General features: G+C 36.5%; 2 protein-coding genes across 4 annotated transcripts in view; both read left to right on the forward strand.

Moving 5' to 3' along the window:
* LOC128017177 (neuroligin-2) overlaps window positions 1-19223 on the forward strand; it is a 173673-nt gene extending 154450 nt beyond the window's left edge. For all 3 annotated transcript variants that reach the window (XM_052602427.1, XM_052602430.1, XM_052602429.1), the window contains 5 exons: window positions 9522-9707; window positions 12347-12612; window positions 13324-13483; window positions 14040-14406; window positions 15153-19223. In XM_052602427.1, coding sequence (XP_052458387.1) covers window positions 9522-9707; window positions 12347-12612; window positions 13324-13483; window positions 14040-14406; window positions 15153-15984 — 1811 coding nt within the window. In that variant the 3' untranslated portion in view covers window positions 15985-19223. The remainder of the gene's footprint in view (window positions 1-9521; window positions 9708-12346; window positions 12613-13323; window positions 13484-14039; window positions 14407-15152) is intronic.
* A 2199-nt stretch (window positions 19224-21422) lies between these two features.
* LOC128017519 (endonuclease domain-containing 1 protein-like) lies at window positions 21423-22909 on the forward strand. The gene is made up of 3 exons (XM_052602931.1): window positions 21423-21441; window positions 21638-21885; window positions 22112-22909. The coding sequence occupies exons 1-3, from the start codon at window positions 21423-21425 to the stop codon at window positions 22700-22702; spliced, it is 858 nt and encodes a 285-aa protein (XP_052458891.1). The 3' UTR covers window positions 22703-22909.
* The last annotated feature ends 1689 nt before the right edge of the window (window positions 22910-24598 follow it).

The raw sequence follows: 24598 nt of genomic DNA on the forward strand, positions 1-24598 counted from the left end.
AGCTTTGTCAGGCCTGTATTTAAAGTTTACGAAGTTGCTGTTATAGTTCAAGTTAACAGTTATATGAATATCTTTACAATTCATTGTAATTCTACTTCTTTGCCTTCAAATTTAAATTGCAATTCCGCACCCATATGCTGCCTCAATTCAAATTCAGGAAACAAATTGAAATGTAATTGGCATGCTCAATTCAGTTCTGAATGATACACAACCCTGGCACACATAAACACATTATTTAAACAGTGAGCACATCTGTTCTTGAACTTTACAAGCCTGGCGGGTTGTGTTTAAATAAGTGTTGTTTTATCTGGAGAGTCTGTTGAAATACATTATGCCTTCACTCCTTTCTAAAGTGCTGATATTATACATGGATTGTGGCGATCCCACTGGCATTTATAACACCTGTGAATTTGTGTGCATGAGCGTTTGTGTGTTCTGTGTTCCATCATGCAGTGCCGGACTACAAATGCCCACTGTCACCCCTATTTCACCCCCAATTACCCTGGGCAGGAGGGCCAGTAGAGTGTGTGAAGGCACAGCAAATGAGAGTAAATGGAAGAGAGAGTGAGAGAGAAAGACAGCTAAAAAGAATCAGACAGAGGAATAGAAAGCAAAAGAAGATCCCAACCTATTATTTTGCTCCATTTCTAGTTCTGAGCAGTTATACAGATCCATGCACACGTCGCTGTGCTTACATTCAGTAAACAGTTTCTATAGCAGTCCCATGTGTCTATCCCCTCCATCTGTTGTTGCATGTACTGTGCAGTATGTGTGTGTGCGGCTTTCTCAGTCTTGTCCCTGCAAGCACAGTGCGAATTACACCAGAGATCTGTGAGCAACCACACACACAATAATACATTCATATAAACACCCACAAGCACACAGTATGTCGTCACTAAGCATTCATGTATTCATAAATCAGCAGTGCATTACTCCTGATGTTCAAGTTATATAATGCTGCTTGAGCTTGCTTTTATACATTTGCTATATATAGGCCCATATATTTTTAGGCACACTGTTGCCATTTATAGCATCTACATGTGAAGTCAGTCAAATGATGCAGCATGGTAGGAGGAGAAAGAGGAACATCTGGGTCATTCCTGCTATGCAGTGCCTTGAAAACTCTGTAACTTGAATTTGCTTGGGTTGTTATTCAAGGAGGATTTTCTGTAAAAGGCTATAACAAAATTTCAGAAATGTGCCCTGGTTAAGCTAAAAAAAAAGTCAATTTTAAGGTTTTTCATACAAATTTGCCCTCGTCTAGCGATCCCAATGCTCCAAATATTAATTAAACATCTAAAATGATCTTTATAATATTTTCTTAAAGGTGTACCTTTTTCTTTTACTCGCTTCTTGACGACTGGTGCTTCGCCCCAGCACAAGTTCGGTATCGTTGTAAAGCACAGCATGCCAGCATGTGCATGGAATTACAGTATTTCATTATATCTGTATCTGTCTTAACAAGTTGTCACACAGTGCTTCACTGTTGGGGAAAAACATCTCATCTGTAACATTATATTAGATCCGTACATTAGTAGGTCTTAATATATAGGTTGACTGTCTCATTAATGTTAATCAAACAATAAAAGAAAAAGAGGAAACCACTAACTTCTCTTGATTGAACTGTTTCTGTAGTTTAATAATCAGTTTATTTGTAGTGAATGATTTTTACATTTGATTTGCAGATTAGTTTTTCTTGAATGCTTCTGATGCACTGTAAGAAAAAATACACCATATCTACTCAATAAAAATGAGGCAACAGATTACAAGCAATATTATTAATTAAATTTCACAAGGTTTAGTATTGAGTAAATATTAATTAAATGAGACCCTTAATAGTTATTCATTTAATATGAGTAGATTTGAATAGAAAACAGCACAGAATTAAGTATAACCCAAATAAAAATATTGAGTTGTTTTGAAAAAGATAAACTCCCTAATGTGTAAATAGTACTAATAAATATTAATTAGATTTTACATATCATAATTGAGTAATCATTATCTACATCAATCTGCACATTGATTTGAATTTAATCAATGCAATTAATTAAATCGAAATATTTCTTTCTTATGAATAATATGGCCCAGAAAGTACAGTAGTTAAATACTCAAATAAGAATTTTATTAACAATTCACTTTTGTGCTTTAGACACATTGTAGCAAATCATTGTACACTGCAACCACAGTCTCATTTCAAGCCAGAAGTTTGAAAAGGACAGAATGCTGACTTTAAACTATTTTGTAAAAACAAAAATAAATTACATACAGAATGGTGATGTGTCTATAAACCTGTTTCCATGCTTTCTCATCTCACATCACACTAAATTGGGTCAATAATGATCTTAAAGGAAAATCTTCCAGAGGTGCATGTACCAAAAAAAAGTAGAAAAGTGTAATTTGTACAGAGTTATAAACATTTCGTACTTTGAACTAGAAATATCACTGACATTAGTGGGATAAGAGTCCAAATCAGTGCTAACTTACAAACATAACACTTTCAGATGTGTAATTCCCAAGCTCTGTAGAAGCTAAACATTGTGTAGCAAATCATGTACACTGCAACAACTACTGTCTCTTTTTTCAAGCCAGAAGTTTGCTCAAGCATTTCAAACTTTTTCAGAACTTTGAAAAGGACAAAATGCTGACTTCAACTTAAAAAAAAAAGGAGCAGTAAAGATCTTAAAGAAAAATATTCATAATGGCATGTGCCAAAACATAAATAATAAAAGTGCAATTTGTACTGAGTAAAATACATTTGTACTTTGAATTTACAACAACTGAAATGTACGAAATTTTTTGGACAAAACAGTGCCAACTTACAAACATAGCACTTTCAAATGTGCAATTCCCAAGCTCTGTAGAAGATGAACATTGTGTAGCACAAAAGTCTGCACTGCAATACAGTCCCATTTCAAGCCTGAAGTTTGTTCTTGAGGGAATGGACTTTGTTAGAAAGCTTTGAATCATCCAGTTCCAAGGAAAAAAATTGGAACACCTCAAAGGTACTTCAGTAGTCTGGGATAATCAAGATTCAGCGCGTAGGTCAAGCCAAAGAGGACAATGCAAGCCCTTGCAATATCTCCAAGTCCTGTGATGACTTCCACGCCCTTAATGAGGATCCCAATGTTCTTTGGGCAGTTGCTTGTAGAAGCTCCACGCTTTGGGGTCACATTAATGGCCATTATGAGCTGTTCAAGTTCCTCCAAGTTCTCAGTGTCCTGCAACATGAAATTGTCATTGTCTTAGTATAAAACTGTCAGAAATATTTTGCAAGCATATCAAATTACTAGAAAATACATTCATTATTGTTTTCATAGCTTATGAATCTATTTTAGTAGATATTATTTTCTTGCAGGCCTTGGTGTCAAATTGTTATTTGTTGTGTTTTCTTCTGTATTTTGATGTTTTTGTACAGTGTTCATGTAGGTTACAATAAGTCAAATTTTAGACCTTAAGACCTACACGATGCATTACCAAAAAAAATTCAAATCAAAGAAATTCTGAAAAAATTAATTTAATTTACATATAAAGGTCACATTTCTAGATTAATCAACAAATTGAGGAATTAAGTTAAATTTATATTAAGTTCACCTACGTTGAATTCTTTGATAAGATGTCCCCCTTGTTCTCCAAGGTATTTTTTGTAAGATACCGAGGAACAATCTCTCTGGTCCTCTCAATCGAAGAGTGCTGGGGAGGAAGTCAATCACTAAAAACAAAAAACTGGATGTTTCTGTAATTTAGAAAAGTAAACACATGACACCTATCAATTCTGATCATACTTTACATGTCTGCTTTACTTAATGTATAAAGCTTCGTCAGACCATAAGGCAGAGCTTCATAATGCTTTAAAGTAGAAAATACTGTTTATGATTTCATGATAATCCATTAGCCCCTTCCACACATGCACTGCAAGCCTGAAATTACAAAGACATCACCTGAAGGAGAATGTTCGAATCTGATATTAAATGGATTTAACCCGGTCAGCTCTATAGTACAAAGTCTGTGTCATTTCTGAATTACCCCATGTGTGAATACAACAGGGAATTATCCGAAGGATTCACAGTGAGCAATTGAAGGTATTAAAAAGGGTTAACCCTGTAAAAAAGGGTTTTCTTGGGAGTTTTTCCTCGGTCAGTGTGAGGGTCTAAGGGCAGAGGCTGTTGTCATGATGCTATGCAAAGCCCTTTGAGACAAAATGTTTGTAAAATGGGCTATACATATAAAATAACCTTGTCGCTGATCAATTTGTAAGGCAAAAAACAGCATCTTAAAGGCATGAGCTATTATTAGTTTTTCCTTTTCTAAAATAGTACAGCATCTCTGGAGGACAATTGTCTATCATTCAGTTTGATGTCCTTATTGATATAATTTGGAAATCTTATGGAACAAAGCTACTTCTAATTTAGAAAACTACTGTACCTGCAGCATTTCCATTATGATCTCCAGACTTCTTCCAAGTGCTCCATCTTTGGCACAAAATGGCGTCAGTAGCTTGGGAGTGTGACAGTCAAACACAGACATAAATTTCGGTACCAGAAGTACAGTAGTTGTTCTTTGAAATTCTGCATTGATCTGAAACACAAAGGCGACAAAGATATCACATCAGTTCTTAGCCTTTTAAACCTCTTTCATATAAACTGTCTAACATTCAATACTTTTTGCCACTGTCAGAGTACTGAAGTCCTCCTCCACAATATTTGCCAATTTAATCATTCTGGAATTGTAAATGAGGAAGAGTTAATGTAATTTTAAAGATTTTAATGACATTATTGAAACTTTGTGGGAGAAAAAAAACGTGTTAGACTAATTATTAATCAAAGTATGAATATTTTTTTTCAATTTTTAGTGTACGGTTTAGCTGTAAAATTATAGAGTTTGTGCCAATGTAAGATTACCACATTAAAATTAACAGATTTATGCATGAAAATAAATAAAATTGTGGCTCTTAAACATAACACTGTTAATAGACTGACTACACGTGGATTTAGCCAAGTTAACTTACAAAACAGTGAAACAAAGAGAGAAGTTAAGTTACCTGCCTCTGGAAGACGAGCTCCACACACGAGAAGTAAAGCCAACGGAACTGCGTCAAGTGCCGTCTGAAATATAAGATCCTCATCCAGCGAAAACCCCAAATATTGCGCTTTATGGAACCTTAAAATTAAACGCGATGTACTTGTTTACGCAATTTCATACAAAACATACTTAGGATATGATATTAACACACAAAAGACCTAGGAACCATGATAGAGAAAAAGGTAACCCACATCCTTCAAAATAAACGTTTGACTTCGATACATAAGAATTCTTCCAAAATGTATGATGCTGTGTCAATATTATAGCGCAACAACATCACATAGCCTTCCAACAGAAGCCAACTTTGTGTTGCTGCTGAGTCTCTTTTTCTGTGATAACTCATTTTATATTGTAATATACTACTACATGCGTTTTTCTTAGTAGCCCAGTGATAACAAAATAAGTTTTCTTACCTAAGTCAACCAGTCAAATTTTGCAAGATGAGCAATGTGGAAGAAAACGAACATTCACTGTCTGTAGCCTACTCTCTTCAAATGCCTTGTAGGCCTGCTGCATTTTTTAAATAAAAAGGCTCACTTCGACAGGAAGTGCTTTTCAATTAAAATTAGCCCGATTACATTAATTTGAATTAACTCAATATTCTCTCCATTTGGGATTAGATAAATATAATGCTTAAATTTTATTTAACTACAATGGGTAGATTTTATTCCAACCATTTTTATTTGAAATTTAATTAAATATTTGCCTCAAAATCAAAAACACAATTATATTGAATACATTTTAATCAAAAACATTCATTCAAATCTACATGACCACAGAATCATTTCTTACAGTGTGTAGATGATGAAAAAAAGTAATATACTATTTAATTAGTTTTTTATTACTTCTATTTGTTCTGTTTATTTGCATCTTTGTTCTAAATTTTAATAACAAAGATCAAATAAAAATATCTATATTGTGATTACTAATATAGTAATTATTGTTAAGAAAAGAAGTGGACGAAAAGATGCAACGTTGCTATTTAATTCTGCTTTAGGACCTTCAGAAAACTTTAACTAAATTTTTCTCAGAATTGACTTTGCTGACTCTATCAATTTCAGATGAGTAATATAAAGTGATACAATTAATAACTAAATTAAAATGCAGAAGAAAGCATGTTTTGTTTGAAATAATAAGGGAAAGGAGAAAATGAAGAAACACATTTAAGAATATTTCTTAATATATTGCCTGTTTATCCATTTCCAAGTCCATTTCCAAGTCTGGGACATGGCAAACACAGCAACATCTGCTCAAAGTACTAAAATGATTTAAAATCCACACCATGTTCCCTTTGTTGTGATATTCTGAGAAATTTAACAAATGTGATTTCCATTTTTAGAAATTGCGTTTACCGTTTTATCCACTAAGACATATACTATATAACTGATGATAACATGAAAATGTACACTACTGCAGGAATGACCCTTCAGCTCAATCTGTTGGTTTCCTAGTCATTGGTTTCCAGAGCTGAAATACTTGTCTGTACTTTATACAGACATCGTTTTTTTCTGTTCAAATCCAGCCATTTAGAATATGAAAAATGTCAAATGTCAGAATGGGTATAATTTAATATTATGATGATCCATTATAGGAAATGTCACCAAAGGTCTTCAATGCAGTTCAACAGGGATTGTGCACATATAAAGACACACACACACACACACACAGCCACAGAAGCTAATCAGAAAAGTGGGACCTTATTCTCCAGTCCAAATTTCTGCTGAGGATTCTTTTAAAGACAATTTTACAGAGGCGTACCCACACAATTCAACAAGATAATGTGGCTGACGGAGCATAGAAATAATGATAATGAAGATAAATCTAAAGCAGAAGACGTTAGAGGGTGAAATCTCAGTAATGACCATGGTGGTTTTAATGGCTGCTCACAAAGCTCAGGCCAAAAAAACTATTTAACTTTGTTATTTTAAGGTTCGCAAGGAGATTTTGAGGCCAACTCACATGTTTGACCATGAGGTTGCAGTGTACTAGCAAATCATTTGACTGCTGTGAGAGATCTACTAAAGGTGATGTAATAAATCTAAACAGCCACAGATAATCTCATTTCCATAACTGACGCTCTTTGATGTGACGTTTTTGCACAGTCTATTTTGATGCTCTTTGAGGAATAATCCAAATCTCTCTCTCTGCATTCTGTGTGTGGATGTGGACTGCATGCTAATAGTGTATAGAGGTTGGAATTGATTAAAAATCATCATAATATTTGTTCACTTTGGGAGCAATTCTCTAAGAATGAATCAGGTGCCGCTGTTAGCACCATTTATTTCATTGTGCTGTTTGAGATGTTTTAGCACCCAATTCACTAAGGAAATTATGCAAATCAAGCAATGATCATGCACTTGCTAAACTGACACAACCTTTAGTGTATTTGCCACGTACGCTTTCAATAAAAATCGACATGAATTAGACTAAATTGTTTCTAAGGTGTACATTTCAATGACCTTTTTAATGAAACACGAGCAGAAATTAAATTCTGTGTGAATCGTTCGTAAAAAAAATTAGTTTTATATACATTGCCAAAATTTGGCATATTAATGAATTTATGAATGATTTTCAGAGAAATTTATTTTGAATTTGGCAGAATGTATTTAATGGTTGCAAACAGATTAAGGAAGTGTGTTTGTGGTTGAAGCAGGACTGACTGACAGATTCACTTTCTGTTAATCTGTCTTGAAAACATAAACATCTACTTGTAATGCCCCTCTAAAATGAAGAACTTGGTGAAGTGTGTATATGTATCTGGTATTCAGTATGTTATGGGGACCAAAAATTGACCTTGTGGGGAAATGTTTTACTCCCCATGAGGAAAACAGCTAATAAATCATACCAAATGTATGAAGCTTTTAGAAAATCTGAGGATCATGTCAAGTCACGGTTGTCATACTGTCAAGCTCTGAACTCTGTGACAGATAAATCTTCATTGTTAACTGTCTTTACACAACCATAATCTGCCCTATCTATTTTTCTCTCATAGCAACCTCAGACTATCACACAGTACTTCTGAATTCAGGTAGTGTCACAGTATTCACAGAGATCCAGAAGAAAGGTCGTAGGTGAGAAGAGTAAGGAGAGTTTAGTGTATGTGTGCTCATGTATTTTTGAGGAGTGAGAATACAGCAAGAATACAGCTGTCTGAAAGCTGCACTTTCACAGGCAGTATATGTCTGGATGTAGGAAGGCATCAAGGCACATCCGAGTTCAATGTTTGCGTAAGATTGTGTCTATTATGCCAGATCTTGGTTCTTCTTTTAGTTTTTTTCTAACCTATAATAAGCCGTAAATTAGTTTCTGCTTTACCGTTCAAAGGTCTTTAGGTTAGTAAAAGGGTAGTAATTCAATGCTATATATATATATATATATATATATATATATATATATATATATATATATATATATATATATATATATATATATATATATATATATATATATATATTTAAAGAAATTAATATTTTTAACCAGCAGAGTCCCATTCAGTGGCTTACAAAAAAAAGACAGTAAAGACTTTTATATTGTTGCAAAAAAAAAAAAAGAAAAAAAAGGTTAATCTAAGAATCCAGAAAAATATATCATGGTTTCCCCAAAAGTACAACTTTTTTAGAAATAAGAAAAGTTTTTTTGATCAACAAATCAGCATATTAGAATGATTTGAATAATAACTGCCCAAGAAGTAGGATGTAGAAGTAGAATTATGGTGCCTTTAAAGCTGGTTTGAAACCAGTTTCATCAGAAGGCGCCTTCATCCAGAAGTTTAACTGACTAGGCACCAGTGCAGCAGGGCCATTTGTTTCTGACTCTGCCATGTATTAGGCAGTTTCTACAGGCGCTCTGGAGATGTGCTTCTCTCTCTCTCTGTGTGTGTGTGTGTCAGACTTTGATCAGTAAAAATCCTGGTGACTTGGAGGCAGATGAAACAGTTTTTCCAAATTAGAGCATCCACTCACTCACCCTGTCTCAGCCATCTCTCTCTCTTTCTCTCTCTCTCTCTCTCTCTCTCTCTCTCTCTCTCTCTCTCTCTCTCTCTCTGTTGTCTAAAGCTGTCTTGTATTCTTGCCCTGCTGTTATCAGACATTTGACTAAAGATCAGTATTTTATGTTTTGTTTTATGGTAATGTATTTTATGTTTTTGTTTTTTTCAGTCCACTATTTTCTTACTTTCCTCTCTTCTTCTTTACATTGCTTTCTGTCTTCAGTCACTGTTCAGCAGATAACTTGCAAAATTTTAGTACTTATGTCAGTTATTAGCAAAGGAAACATTTCTAATTTTCAGGTTTTTCATCTTATATTTATATATTATTTTATATCAGCTGTATTTCAACGACCAAAAACAATCCGTTATAGTTTTAACTAATAATTATAATACTGCTTTCTATTAACAAATCTGTCTGTATTTTTCCTTTCCCCTTTGCTCTACTTTACTGCAGGTTTTCTTAGCACAGGAGACCAGTCTGCTAAAGGGAACTATGGTCTGCTGGATCAAATCCAGGCCTTGCGTTGGCTGAAAGAGAATATTGGACACTTCGGTGGTGACCCTGAAAGGATCACTATCTTTGGCTCTGGGGCTGGAGCATCTTGTGTCAACCTACTCATCCTGTCCCACCACTCTGAGGGTAAGAAAAATGCGTGTGTGTGTGTGTGTTTGTCTGTGTTAATGCTTTAACAGACTAATACTATCCCTGCACATGTTTCCATCTCATTATTAATGTTGTGTGCATGCGTGTTACTACACAAAATGTCTCACCGTCCTGTCCAACTCTGTTTTGTTGCATTGCTCGTCAAAAAAGTCTACCTTCACCCACACCATCTTCATCATCACGGTCATCCTCCCCTAACATCAGTCCTACAGTCCTCAACTGTCAGTCACTCTAGGTAAGTCATGACAGTTGTTACTCTGGAGAAACCAATCATGTTATTTCCCTGTAAGGAGCCGAAGCCAACAGAAACAGGAACAGATAAACAAATAACGGTATGTAGGTAATCGTTAAAGGATAGTTCACCTAAAAATTAAAATTCTGTCATAATTCCCTCGCTCTTGTGTCGTTCCGAACTTGTAGGACGATTGTGGAACACAGAAGAACATATTCTGAAGAATGTTAGTTTCTGAATACTTTTCGGTCTCACTAACATCCATTATATGGACAAAAAAAAAAAGAGTGAAGTCAAAGGGATCAAAACTGTTTGGTTATCGTTCTGCAAAATAGGTTTTGGTTAGGTTTAAATTGCATACATATTAGGAATGACATCAGGGTGAGTAATTCATGAATTAAAATTTTTGGGTGGACTATCCCTTTAAGATTAAGTAAGTAGATAATGTTCAGTCAAGTGGAGTACAAAAAAAAAATGAGTGTTTGAGCACCGCTTAACTACGTTTCTGTCAGAACCACTATCATCAAAGATGACTGACACTTAACATACAGTTTGGATTGACAGTGTGGTTCTGTTCTTTTCTAGGCAAAAAAAAAAAATCAGATTTGGAATCAGGAATTTTATTTACCGAGTGTGTTTACACACACACACAAAGAATTCATCTTGGTGTCAGTAGCTTCCAATACAGAATGTACAAAAATAGTGCGGACATACATTTAATTTAAGGTAATAAAAACACTAATAATAAAAAGAATAGACAATAAATTATAAATAACAATATAAAAACAACTCCCTTTGGGAAGTCGTGGCCTAATGGTTAGAGGGTTGGACTCCCAATCAAAGGGTTGTGAGTTCTAGTCTAGTCTCGGGCCGGACGGAATTGTGGGTGGGGGGAGTGCATGAACAGTTCTCTCTCCTCCTTAAATACCATGACTTAGGTGCCCTTGAGCAAGGCACTGAACCCCCAACTGCTCCCCGGGCGCCGCAGCATAAATGGCTGCCCACTGCTCCGGGTGTGTGCTCACAGTGTGTGTGTGTTCACTGCTCTGTGTGTGTGCATTTCGGATGGGTTAAATGCAAGGCACAAATTCTGAGTATGGGTCACCATACTTGGCTGAATGTCACTTCACTTTGGGTAAACAGAATAGAAACAACTGCAGATATCATTAATGTTCTTGATGATAATTTAGTGTAACATTATTCGAGATAAGAGGAGTCTGATTCAATGAGGAATATCCTGACTGTGATGAAAGGAGGAGTTGGGGATGGAGGAGGGTCATTTGTTCCTGAGCAAGCGATAAAGCCACTGAATAATACTGAATAAACCTTATATACGAATGCCGTGATTGGTGTCGTATTCCTGTTGGTAGACGTGGATCGACAGCTGATGCAAGCTTGACTCACGTGACCTGCCAGAACTAACGCTATGCTCGATGTCTGTCTGTGTGCCTGTTTGGACAAGCTAGGTAAAGAGAAAAGCACAGGCGTGTTAGCAGAAACAAAGCTACAGTAGCCCCTTATTGATTTCCCTGGGAAAGGTAACATGTTCAATAATTAAAAAGACAGAAAGAGAGGAAGGAGGGCAGAACAAGGAAAAGAAGAGCCCTTCGGTAATATGTTTAGACTTTTTTCTTGAGTGTAGGAAAAAGGCTTTGTTTGTAAAGTGTTTGTAAATGAAAAGTCTACAAGAGAATAATAGATTTATTGTTAATATTTCAATGCAAGTTGGAATTAGTACAATGCTATCTCAGTAATCATTGAAAAATGGAGTGTGCCAAACCAAATCCTCATTTTCCTCATTTCCATCCAATTAACAAGCTCCGGATATACTAAATATATAACATTTAAATAACCATACTACGGTATACTTTATATCACAGTCAAGTGGCTACTTCTGGAAAACTGAGAATTGAAAATGTCCTACAGAGTGACATGCTAAACTCTTTTAAGATTAAAATTTGTTTTAAACAGTATTCTGCTAATTAATATAGAGATTTTTTTTAGACTTTTATGAGGTATGTGTGCTGAAAAATTAATTTGTCACACCATGATGAAAACATTTCAAACCATTGATCATTTATGAAAAACTGATGGTGACCAGTTAGAGGACACTTTCTTATATGATAATAATTCCTTAATAACTCCTTACATTTATATAGTGCTTTTCTAAGCACTCAAGGTGCTTTACATTTTCAGGGGGTATCTCCTCATCCACCATATATATATATATATATATATATATATATATATATATATATATATATATATATTAGATGCATGACATGTTATGCTCTAGATGTATAAACCAGGTATGTTATGTTATTATGTATGCAAGTTTCCTTCTGTGTAGTTAACAGCTTGTTATTTCTCCCTCCCGTCCCAGGCCTGTTTCAGAGAGCCATTGCTCAGAGTGGTACAGCCATCTCCAGCTGGTCCATTAGCTACCAGCCCTTGAAGTACACTAAGATTCTGGCCCGTAAAGTGGGATGCACATATGGGGAGACCGCAGAAATGGTGGACTGTCTCCGCAGGAAAAATTTCAGAGAGTTAGTGGATCAGGACATCCAGCCGGCCCGCTACCATATTGCATTTGGACCTGTGATGGACGGAGATGTTGTGCCAGATGACCCCGAGATCCTGATGCAGCAGGTGATTTTGAGATTACTGTCATTTGTGAAGAAGGTTTTCAAGACTTATGTTAGTTTAAATTCAGCATAGTCTATCAAACATTTTTCCTTTTGAATTGTAACTTTCCAAGCCAAGGATTAGGTTTAAACTATGTCCAGTAAACCATCCAAACTACCCTTTAAGCCAGATCTTAGTGATCAGACCTACTTTTGTAAATGCAGACTGAATGTTCCATGAAAACACCATTTACTTTTGATATGCAATGATATGCTATCATGTTATACAACAATGTCAGACATGTGAGTGATTTTTCATACTTGTTTCTTTTTCTTTTTTAATGAATGACATTTATAATCTTATTATAAATGTATTATTCTATTTATAAATCTTAATTTATAAATGTTCAATTCTCGTTTCTTATTTATAAAAAAAAAAAAAAAACAGTAAAGACCAAAATAATTGGGTGTTTATGGGTGGAATTTTTCTTACTTTAAAAATCTCAGGAATTTCAGATCTTTTTTTTTTTTAGATGAACTTTTTTTTTAGATGAAGTGGCAAAGTAAAATTGCCTTCATGTTATCAACGGTTATTAATTCAGTTTTTCTGTAGAATAATTCTAGGAAACAAAGGTTGAGGTATGGCATATATTTAAGAAATCAACAAACAACTGCTTTTACCTGCTGGTTACTTGCAGTAAGTTTGTATGAGAATGTTGAATTCTTTCTCCACTAGGGGGAGTTCTTGAACTACGATCTTCTGATTGGTGTAAATCAAGGGGAGGGGCTGAAGTTTGTGGATGATGGGGGCACTGAGAGTGAAGAGGGCATTTCAGCTGCAGCTTTTGACTACACCATCTCCAACTTTGTCGATAACCTCTACGGATACCCTAAAGGTAAGATCTTTAGTCCCCATTCTTTTTATTTGACTTTTAATTTTCTTGCCTGCTTTACCAGTTATCATTAGAAAGAAAAACAGTTTGGTTTCTATATCATCATACTTTATATTAAATTGTGCCAGAGTTTGACGGTTTTATTAGAGTTTTGCCTAGTGAAGTCTCAAATCTGACTGGGTAAAAATCATTCTGACTTTTAATGAGGGGCAATGCTGAGCACAGCAATAAAATTGTCACTACTGTAGTATTCTGCTTACTCTTGATTAGGTGCTGTTGTTGACTTTTTCCGCCAGAGGGCGATAAAAGATAAGCAATATCCATCAGCATGCTATTTTGTGTGACCTCTGATATGGAGATTTTATACCTGGTATTTAATGTCTTATGGATGTGAGCTATCATATATATTGTTATTTTTACAAATAGCATGCATTCACGGACGGCCTTTATCCACGTTTTTTAGACAACATATTCACATTATTGCTCAAATGTCATTATCCTTCCACTCATTTTCTTGTCAGCTCTTTCTTTACTGTAATTATTCTCTATATTTTTGTAGGTAAAGACATCCTGAGGGAGACTATTAAGTTCATGTACACAGACTGGGCAGACCGAGACAATGGAGAGATGCGGCGCAAGACTCTCCTGGCATTATTCACTGATCACCAGTGGGTGGCGCCAGCCGTCGCTACTGCCAAGCTCCACGCGGATTACCAGTCTCCCGTCTACTTCTACACCTTCTATCACCACTGCCAGACTGAGACTCGACCCGAATGGGCAGACGCTGCACACGGAGATGAGATCCCATATGTGTTTGGTGTGCCCATGATTGGAGCAACAGACCTCTTCCCTTGCAACTTTTCCAAAAATGATGTCATGCTTAGCGCTGTGGTGATGACATACTGGACCAACTTTGCCAAGACCGGGTGCGTCTGAATATGCTAAACATTCATTCTTTCTTTTTTTTCCCCTTTTTTTTGCCATATAATGCAATGTTTATATATTTCTTACAGTTAATAGGGATTGAAATTCCACATGGTTGTTCGACCTTGACAATGAATGTAAATATAGAAGTTGTTTTATTATTTTCAGTTTTATTTTTCTGGATTCTGTTTTATATATATATATATATATATATATATATATATATATATATATATATATATATATATATTAATAAAACAATTTCAGTAAAAATTGTCTTATAAAAGGAATTCAGAAAACTGTACCAATTCAATCAATCCCTCAAAAATGTAATCACGTGGAAATAGAAAAATGTATTTACAACAACACATTGCATTTATTGGAGGGTAAAATAAGGTGCTCCACAATAGAATTTGTATGCTGTATTAATTAAAACATAAAATTAAAATATTAGTATTGTAACATATCAGTATAATAATAATAATAATAATAATAATAATAATAATAATACTTTGAGAGATACAATTTACTTTACAATAATAATAATATATTTGTAAATTATTTTGGCAGCTTGCGAAGAAGACTCTGAGTTTCAGTGTTCCAGATTGTATAGATGTTGGCTAAATAATTTTTGTTTAAATCTTTCGAGAATTTAGAAAAAAATCTCAATTTAAATTCTTCTCAAGTTCTGAGTGGCTCACAACCTTGGTGGGGAATTCATTAAAATATAGATATCTGTTTTCTCCAGGGATCCCAACTTGCCTGTTCCTCAGGACACCAAGTTCATCCACACCAAGCCAAACCGCTTTGAGGAAGTGATCTGGACCAAGTTCAACTCTAAAGACAAGCAGTATCTCCACATTGGCCTGAAGCCTCGCGTCCGGGACAACTACCGAGCAAATAAGGTTGCCTTCTGGCTGGAACTGGTTCCTCACCTCCACAACCTTCACGAGGAGGTCTTCAGCACCGCCACAACCCGGCTGCCTCCAGGAACCGCCCGTACCCCACACAGGAAGGGACAGGTACCCCGTACGACACGCCATCCCATCCCAACCTTCCCTACAGAATCAGACCCAGATGGGTCAGAGCCCCCTCGATTCCCTCCCTTCCCAGGCGACACCCGGGACTACTCAACGGAACTGAGTGTGACGGTAGCTGTTGGCGCATCGCTCCTCTTCCTCAACATCCTTGCCTTCGCCGCACTTTACTACAAACGTGACAAACGGCATGAGATGCGACGGCACCGCTTATCCCCTCAACGAGGCATCCCTGCTAATGACTTAGCACACAGCCAAGAGGAAGAGATCATGTCCCTGCAAATGAAGCACTCGGAGCACGACGCCCACCACGACATGGAGCCATTGCGACCCCATGATATTTTACGCCCCGCATGCCCACCCGACTACACACTGGCACTGAGGCGGGCGCCCGACGATGTTCCACTCATGACCCCTAATACTATCACCATGATTCCTAGCACCATCACCGGCATGCAACCCCTCCATGCCTTCAACACATTCCCTACAACCACCGGCCACAACAACACCTTACCCCACCCTCACTCCACCACCCGTGTATAGTAGAGCCCCCAAACGAGAGGACTAGCTCTCATCCCAATCCAGTTTTCTCTCTCTGTCCACCTTTTCAAGCTCCTAAATGTAAGATGCTCTCAGTTCAGCTGCCTAGAGCAGTGACAATGCATCCTGTTGGCGTTCTCATAGACACAGTCAAAGGTTTTGTAGAAGTTGTGCACACTAGAGGAACTCTGTTTATGGACTCTACGGTGAGCAACAGATTCGGTCGGCAGTGACTCGTAACTTGCTGTTTGTTTTTCCACATTGTTCTTGAAGAAAAGGGGGCATCAGTGATTGACAGTGATGACATTTTCCCACTTTTCTTCTTTCACTAAATTGGCAAAGTGCAGATTTCATCCATCCTTTTTGTCATTCTCCTTTGTTGTTCCATTACCGGCCTATCACTCTCTGTCCGGATGTGATCTGTGTCCTTGGATTATGTTTTACATGAATCATAGGGGCATTCGATTAAATGACGGAAGCTGGATATGTTGTGTTTACCTGCAGTATTAAATCATACCTTGTAACAAGAGACGAATTGAGAGAAAATGACAACGTCTGACAGAAGACGAAATCAAAAGTGCCAGCCTCCTCTTTCACCTTTTTCTCTCGTTTGTGTCATTTTATCACGCATATTTGACTTGGCTCTGTGTTGTTTCCTAGGAAGATTTTTCTATATAGAAATATAAAGACAAATATATAAAAGAATGATATAAATATATTTACATGGATTGCTTGGTGGGATCTATGCATGAAATATTTTAAAGCACCGAGAAAGACCCCGAGCTGTAAACTCCCACAGCTTATTTGCATTTTTATTTTTGCTCGCTTAAAAAGCCTACAATAGCCTTCAATAGCCCCAGTGGTGTTTTCATCAGCATTAGCAAAAGTAACATCCTCCTCAGTCTGACCACTTTATAGGAAGGTATCCTCCCACCACATCAAGACGGAAAGCTATCGGCAATATTCTTTCAAATGATTTTTAACATTCATATGCAGTTGTTGGTGCTATTATTTGACCATCAGCCTTGTAGTGGCTCTAACAGAACCGGGCAGTTGCATAAATATGATGCTTTTACACCTCAACTTGTCTTTCTCTCTCTGTAGCCTCTCTAGTTCTATCTCTGTCCTCGCTCTTTCAGTTAAACATCATTTGCTTTCTGACAACCAAGTTTAAAAAGCATCTTTTTGTGTGTGTATTTGTGCGTGTGCACACATAAAGCGTGTGTTTTCTAGGAAATAGCTAGGTCTCCTGTGTATTTTTGTTTCTGTGAATGTGTGAGTTAAGAGTATACGTGACAGAGAGGCACAACAAGAGAGAGAAAAGTAGACTTCTGAGTTAGTTCAATTCCAATAACACAAAATCTGTGGCTCTCTATCATTCCTTCAGAAAAACATACCTGGCTTTGGGCCATTTTACATACAAAATAATTGTATGTTGTGCTATAGGTAAAGACTGGAAGCACCTCATAACATCAGTTTGATGTGTTTATCCACATCTCTACATTATCTCACATCTATCTGCACCACACACCTGACCTTTTTGGTTACGACAAGCACAGCAAATAGTAGTTGCGGAAAACCAGATCTATATGTAGACATATCTTACAGATAGTTTCTCCACTATAAGTGTTCAGGTGAAAGAACAAATGGCTCAGAATCACTAGATAGAATCTGGGGAATTAACACAGTCACTTATGTTCTGTTCATGCCTTGTTAGTCATATTTTTCTACCACTGCTGTGTGTCACAGGAGGATGACCGTTTAAGTCAGGAAATGTCTCGCTGTTGGTTTAGATTGCCAGTGTATTGAGTCTGAGATGCCCAGGACCATCATAACGGAGCAAGAACCAATGCCAGTATGCTGCTCGATGTACTAAAACATGAACAGGCTTTACAAGCATTGCAGAGCAAACATACTGGAGGTTCAGGATGCCATGAAAACAGAACTTTATTCTGCAGTGTGGACTGAAAACAACAACAACTGGACAATAAACACACTTCAGTTGCAGATGCATTCTGGAGACCCGAGAGTGCCGGTTGGACCTGTGGATATGTACCATCTGTGGACTTTTGTGTGGTTGTAAGTATAACTGAACTCCATTTTAAACAAACTACGAGGAGTTAACTAGAGCTGCGAACAAAACCACCTCAGTTCTAATAATCAATACTGTATTAAGAGATGAGTTCAGACTCTTGTTATTTCTCACTACTAGAGTGTGATGTTGTGGTACATACAGAATAAAGACTCTACATCCATCGCGAGCCATTCATTGGGTCTTCAGTTAGGCGTACAGTGAGAGCAGGATCAATAGAGATAAACTGTACATTTATACGTGTAAGAACAAATCAACGGAAAATATTTGTAAATATTCAGTTACTTGTTTAATGTTTGGTTTTTATTTTCTTCGTTTTTTTCTCGTCTAATGAAATTTGAAATACTTTGAGGCCAGGACAACAGGTGCAAGTTCTTATGCAGCCACCAGCAAAATTGATGAATCTCATATGATAAATTCACTTTCTGCTGCTTCATTTAGTTTTGAGATCTGTGGATTTGAGATGATGTATTGCTCTTATATTTTAGCATAATGAGGTTGTGTGTTATGTAGCATACCAATATCACTTGAATCATTAGCTAGTCATATTTCTGCACAAGTATGATTAGCTGTTCGTTTCATATATAAAGCCTTTGATATGGAGATGAACTGGAATGTCCAGTTTATTTAAGCAAAGGAAGCACTGGAAACCATAGTGGTTATGAGAAGTTTTTCATCCGACATGACCTTGTAGCATTGAATTCTTACCAAAAGGTGGTAGAGATTTTATGAGACATCTGAAATAGGGGAATGTATTGTTTTATGGTCACATTTATACACTTAAGTATACAAGCATCTAGCAAAATAACACAGGATTAGAGATGGCATAAAGAGTGCATGAGGATCTCAATATGTCAAGTCTGATGGTTTAAAAGTTGCTGAATAAATGAAGCACATGTTATTACTCCGAGAAAATGAATAGATTCTCCTGGGTCCCAAAGCAAATTTACACCTGTTGCCCTGTTTTAATATACATGTTCAGAATCAGAACACCACACTTGATAAAGAATAAAAATGTTAATAATGAATTTTTTTTAAAGAAGGTTAAAATATATAAATAAAGTGATGATATTTCTCTTTATTTAGAAGTTATTACACACTGTATGCTGTGATTCTGATCTGGGGAACATTAAAGAAATTCATATCCAGACAGCAGACTCTGTTTCCTTTTAATCCAATTAATCATCTGACTCATTTAAAACCCTGGTGATGAACATGTTTAGAAACAAGAAGTGACAAAAATGTAAATACAAAATGTATAGACATTTTAAGTTTTTAGGTTGATATCTCAAAAAAAAAAAAAAAAAAAAAGCTTTCCAAACAACACCATAGACTAAATTGGAAGTAAAACATACTGACTGCAATAAACTGTAATGCAAGTGTACTTGCCAACAATAACCATGATGGAACGTCCACTGACCAACAAACAGGCAGTAAACAGTGGAGCACGTGAAGGACAGATAAGTGGCACGATTCACGAACACTCTTCAAGGTAGACATTACCGAGATTACAGAGTGCAAACATTACAGAGATATACAGTAGAGATTATTTAGGAATAAGAGCATGTGGGTGTTTTAATCACAGGAGCAATCTTTTAACAAATTATTGAGAAGTTATAATATGTGGAGTTAAAATATGTAAAACATAATTGCATTTACTCATTTAGAAAACACTTTATTCCAAAATATAGATTTATTTCACTGATTACACCAAGCAGTCAGAAACAACCTACATATTGATCATATTGATACATCATGATTTGTTAAATGAATTATATTTTCAAAGAACACAAAATAATCTATTTACTATAGGCCTGTATTTCCCACAGTGCACAGATTATTATCATAAAATAAATTATTAAAGGTATATTACATTTTACGACAAAAAGAAAAATACATTTTTTTTTAAGTTGCTCATCAAATAGCAATTCACGAGTTTGCACTTACATATAATTGGATTTTTGTAAATAGAAAGCATATTTGGCAGCCTGTACTGAGGAAAGGCTCCGAGCTCGGAATATAGCCCAAACTCAAAGACAACCAACCGTCCCTAGTATGGGATGAGAATAGTTTAAAAGTGAGGAGTTGGGGTGGAGGAGGGATGCCGTAAAACTGTCATGGGACAAAGGTAAGTTGGCTGTATATATAGTGTGTGTGTGTGTGTGTGTGTGTGTGTCTTTTCCCAAGCTTTCTACAAATGGAATGAATTAAATCTTTGACATTACTTTCCTGTGTCTCATTTTGTGCAAGTATTTCCATTGTGGCCACTCTCAGATGACGTTCCACAAACTGAAACATTATTTCTCCATCTGAAAATTGCTCAGTAATTTGACCTAATGTCCAGCACTTCACAAAACGTTCGTTTGAGCAAATGTATCTAGCATAGTTTTCAAAGTTATCTTCACTGAGAAGTTGCTTCAAAAGTGAGTACTGGAAAAATGCACGAGTGCTGAACTGAAATGCATGTTTACCTTGAAGCATTACATCAACTATTTCTGGACCCAAAGAACTGTAGATGAATGATTCAACTGCAGGCATCAAGCACAGTTTAGTGAATTCTTCAGTCTTTCTCCGACACTGATCGCGATCATGGAACAGGTCTTTGAAATCATTCTGATATGTGTCTTTAAACTGATCAAGGCATCTACATGGGTCATTCTCCATAATGAAACAATCATGCATGTGTTGAAATTGTCTTGCAGACATCCCACAAATGTGCAGTTTGGGACAATGCAAATTTGTCTGAAAATCCCATCTTTTTGTTAGATGACAATCTTTCATCAATTATGTTTAGGATTTCCTGAAGGTGTAATGGTAATCTGAACTTTTTTCAGTCTTGTCATGAATTTAATTAACACATGTCTGAATTACATTATCAGCCATATCCTGTAGACTCATAGCATTGTCCTGAAAAAAGAAACACTTTATTTTCATGTAATAGGATTCTGCAGTTACTTTAAAGGGCTCGCTGCCACAGTTTTCCAGATTCACTCGATTAAATTGTTCTGCAAAAAAACTTCCTTTCTGTTTCACGTTGTTTCTTAGTTGCTTGAAAAGCTAACTTCCAGGAAGGAAGTTTTATTTATTACAATTTCTTCGTACTTCTTCCTGTGAGTATTTACAGAAATGCAATAATTCCTAAAGAACACTTTGGCATTCGAGGCAATTCTGTGTTACCACCTGATTAAATCCATTGTAAACCTTGTGTAAATTATTGCATGGGGTATGATCAGTGCTTATATTTAATTTCAAGAGACATAGCCTACATTGCAATTTCATTCAGCCAAAATAATTCATAAGCTAAAAATCTTATTTTCAAACCTCCCAGTGTTCTATTGGTCAGACGCGGATGCTGTATGACTGGCAGGGTAAGAGAGGTGATGCTTTGCATATGGTGGCTTTCGCTCTTTCAGGTTATCAGTCTGGCTTGGAACACCATGGAAGAACGGATGGATCTGCCTGTTTTTGGAAACTGGAACTTTTGTTACAAACACTGATCACTTAGCCTCTCACTTCTGATGGCTCTTTGTAAGATTTTTATTTTCAGGCTTCTTCTGTTGACAGGTTTGTGTCTAGCAAGCGGCACGGTCTCCAACAGCTTTAAAGAATGCAGTCAGTTCTTCTACATGCATACAGAACCCACAGGTATCAGAGGGGGCAATCTGAAGAGGATTTGCCAACGCTACGGAGATAAACTACGTTACGCCACGCTGTATGACAGCAGTCATCGTTTGGCACTCTATTCGGCTTACACCTTCAAAAAGTCAGATGGACAGAGGAGGATGGACACACCCTGGATGTATGAACCACAGGTAGCAGATTACCTTCATTTGCTAAATATGTATATATAAATAAAAAAAATAATAATTTGTGTATTTTATAAAAATTGTAAATGTTCTACATCATTTAAACAAAATAGTCTTAATTCTGACAACAGTGCAATCACCACATAACACTTATTGGTATTGTCCGTATACATTTATTGTTCTGTTAATATGAGCTTCTATTTGGTTTTTCATTTCTTGTTCTTTTCCCCAGCTGGTTTCTGCTGATGAAAGTGAAAACATGAGAGAGTTGCCCTCTAGTGGTGACACCAACCAACTGCTTGAGGAGAGCCAGGCTGTGCTAGCAGACTATGTTGATGCAGTGGAGTTTGAGCGTGGCCCACTCAACCCTGACCAGCACCAGGCAGACAACCAAGACAAAGCAGCTACCTATACCCTCACAAATGTGGTGCCTCAGATCACAGACTTCTTAGAGGGTCCTTGGACCACTTATATTGATACAGTACGTCGCCGGCTGAATAACTTCTGCCGTGGTGCTGCCTATGTGGTGACTGGGGTGACTGTATCAGGGGAGACCATCCGAAGAGGAAGAGAGGACCGCATGGCCGTCCCAAAGCACTTGTGGTCTGCCTATTGCTGTCCACGGTTTGATCGAAATTCACCCTATGATGTACGGTACATGTTTCCCACTTATGCAGCATATGCTTTGAATGAGATAGTGGGACACAGTGTTACAGAAGTGCCTTTGAAAGCTTTAGAAACCTTCCTGAAAAATCAGACAGGCATGGACAAAATCGTGAGCATCTTTTTCAAAGACTGTCTCCCAGAAATTACACATCAGTAGGAAGTGAATGAAAGCTATTCAGCCCTGTAAAGCCTTAATTATGAAATAGTTGCCAGAAATTTTGTTTTAGTTTAAATAGGAAAGTTTATTGAACCTTTAGAAAAAAAAAATCACTCCTGGAAAGGGATGGGAGATGCGTGTTGACCTGGGCACCCAGCTTATCTTTCCAACAGGCATCACCCAGACAACATTATGGCCAGATGCGGTGGTGTGGGCCGTAGCAGCCAAGAAGGCTCTCAATATTGAGCTGACTGTGTCATGGGAAGAGGGAATACCAGCGATGCACGAGTTCGGTACTAGTACTCTGTTCTTGGGGCGGAGTACGGGGAATGGACCGCAACCATCCATCCCATAGAAGTTGAATGCAGGGGCTTTGTGGGAAAGTCTGCGATCCAGCTTCTTCGCGCTGCTGGTACAACGAGGATAAGCCTGAGGAGAGCCATCAAAGATCTGGTGGAGGGGGCAGAGAAAGAAAGCTACTGGTTGGGACTACGGAGGAGGGACAGGAATTGGGGCTTGGTACAGTTGTAGAGGGTGGAAGGGAGATGTTCCCACAAGCTCCACTACATGCCCACTACATGGAGATGTACTGGATAGGGAGCAAAATGTCCATGAATGGTGGCACCAGCTGATGACCCTGCAGCTGACCCAAAGTTGCACTTGAGGAGGTGCGGCAGGCAGAAGTTTCAAGCAGGAAACACCACCTGTATATTAAAATAATAATACTTATAATAATTATATATATATATATATATATATATATATATATATATATATATATATATATTATTATTATTATTTTAATGCTTTTAATGAATTAATTATTTTTATGGCAAAAATCATTAGGATATTAAGTAAAGATCATGTTACATGAAGATATTTTTTTTATTTCCTACTGTAAATATATCAAAACTTAATTTTTGTTTCGTAATATGTATTGCTAGGAATTAATTTGGACAACTTTAAAGGCGATTTTCTCCGTATTTTTATTTTTTGCACCCTAAGATTTCAGATTTTCAAATGGTTGTATCTCAGCCAAATATTGTCAGATCCTGATAAACCATACGTCAATAGAAAGCTTATTTATTCACAAAACTATTATATTTTATTTTGAAACAAATAACACTTCAGACTGGTTTTGTGGTACAGGGTCAAAACTTTATTCCCAAACTGAGCAAAAAAGTTTCATTAGGTTTTGTTCATGCTGATATATTTTAGTGTTAAGAAGAATTGATGAACATTAAATTTAAGCAAACTTTGCAATGATAATGAATTTAAGAACCAGTCAGTAGAATAATGTAAATAAGCTAATAATATGTGTGTGTGTGTGTGTGTGTGTGTGTGTGTGTGTGTGTCTAGTGAGTGTAGCTTGCTGCAGATGCTGGCATGAGAGCTAAGGAAATCCAGGTTTAGCTTTTGGAAACTAAGTGCTCTTTGCCTGTGCTGTATTATTATGTATTATTATTTAATTTAAATGCAATCAGCCAAGACTAGAGAAGAGAATAAAGTCACCTGTCAGACTTTGTTCTACTCTTTGTAGATGATTTCCATATTATAATGCCACACTGCAATGTAAGATGTGTGTCCATGACTTTACATAGCTTATAGCACGGCATTTAAATATATATTGTTGATATAGTGTGTATATGAATGTGAATTTAAAAATGTTTAAACTTCTGAAATTGTGAACAAAATTCACTGGTTACTAATCATATAGTTACAGTCTGATCTACTGTTATTGTTGGAAAGTATGTGTTAGAGTATTTGTCATTTTTTACTGAACTGAGTACAATCCTAGGTGCAACATGGAAAAGATAAAGTCAGATAACAGTCCATATAGCATTAGAAATTTATTGTTCTCACATTTGCGTAGATTATTGAGTGTTTCATTCAGAT

This window comes from Carassius gibelio, chromosome A7 (genome assembly GCF_023724105.1).
Source record: "Carassius gibelio isolate Cgi1373 ecotype wild population from Czech Republic chromosome A7, carGib1.2-hapl.c, whole genome shotgun sequence".
Classification (NCBI taxonomy): Eukaryota; Metazoa; Chordata; class Actinopteri; order Cypriniformes; family Cyprinidae; genus Carassius; species Carassius gibelio.

Coding starts and splice junctions, on each gene's coding strand:
- LOC128017519 (XM_052602931.1), top strand. Junction 21,886..22,111: donor CCTGGATGTATGAACCACAG/GTAGCAGATTAC, acceptor TCTTTTCCCCAG/CTGGTTTCTGCTGATGAAAG.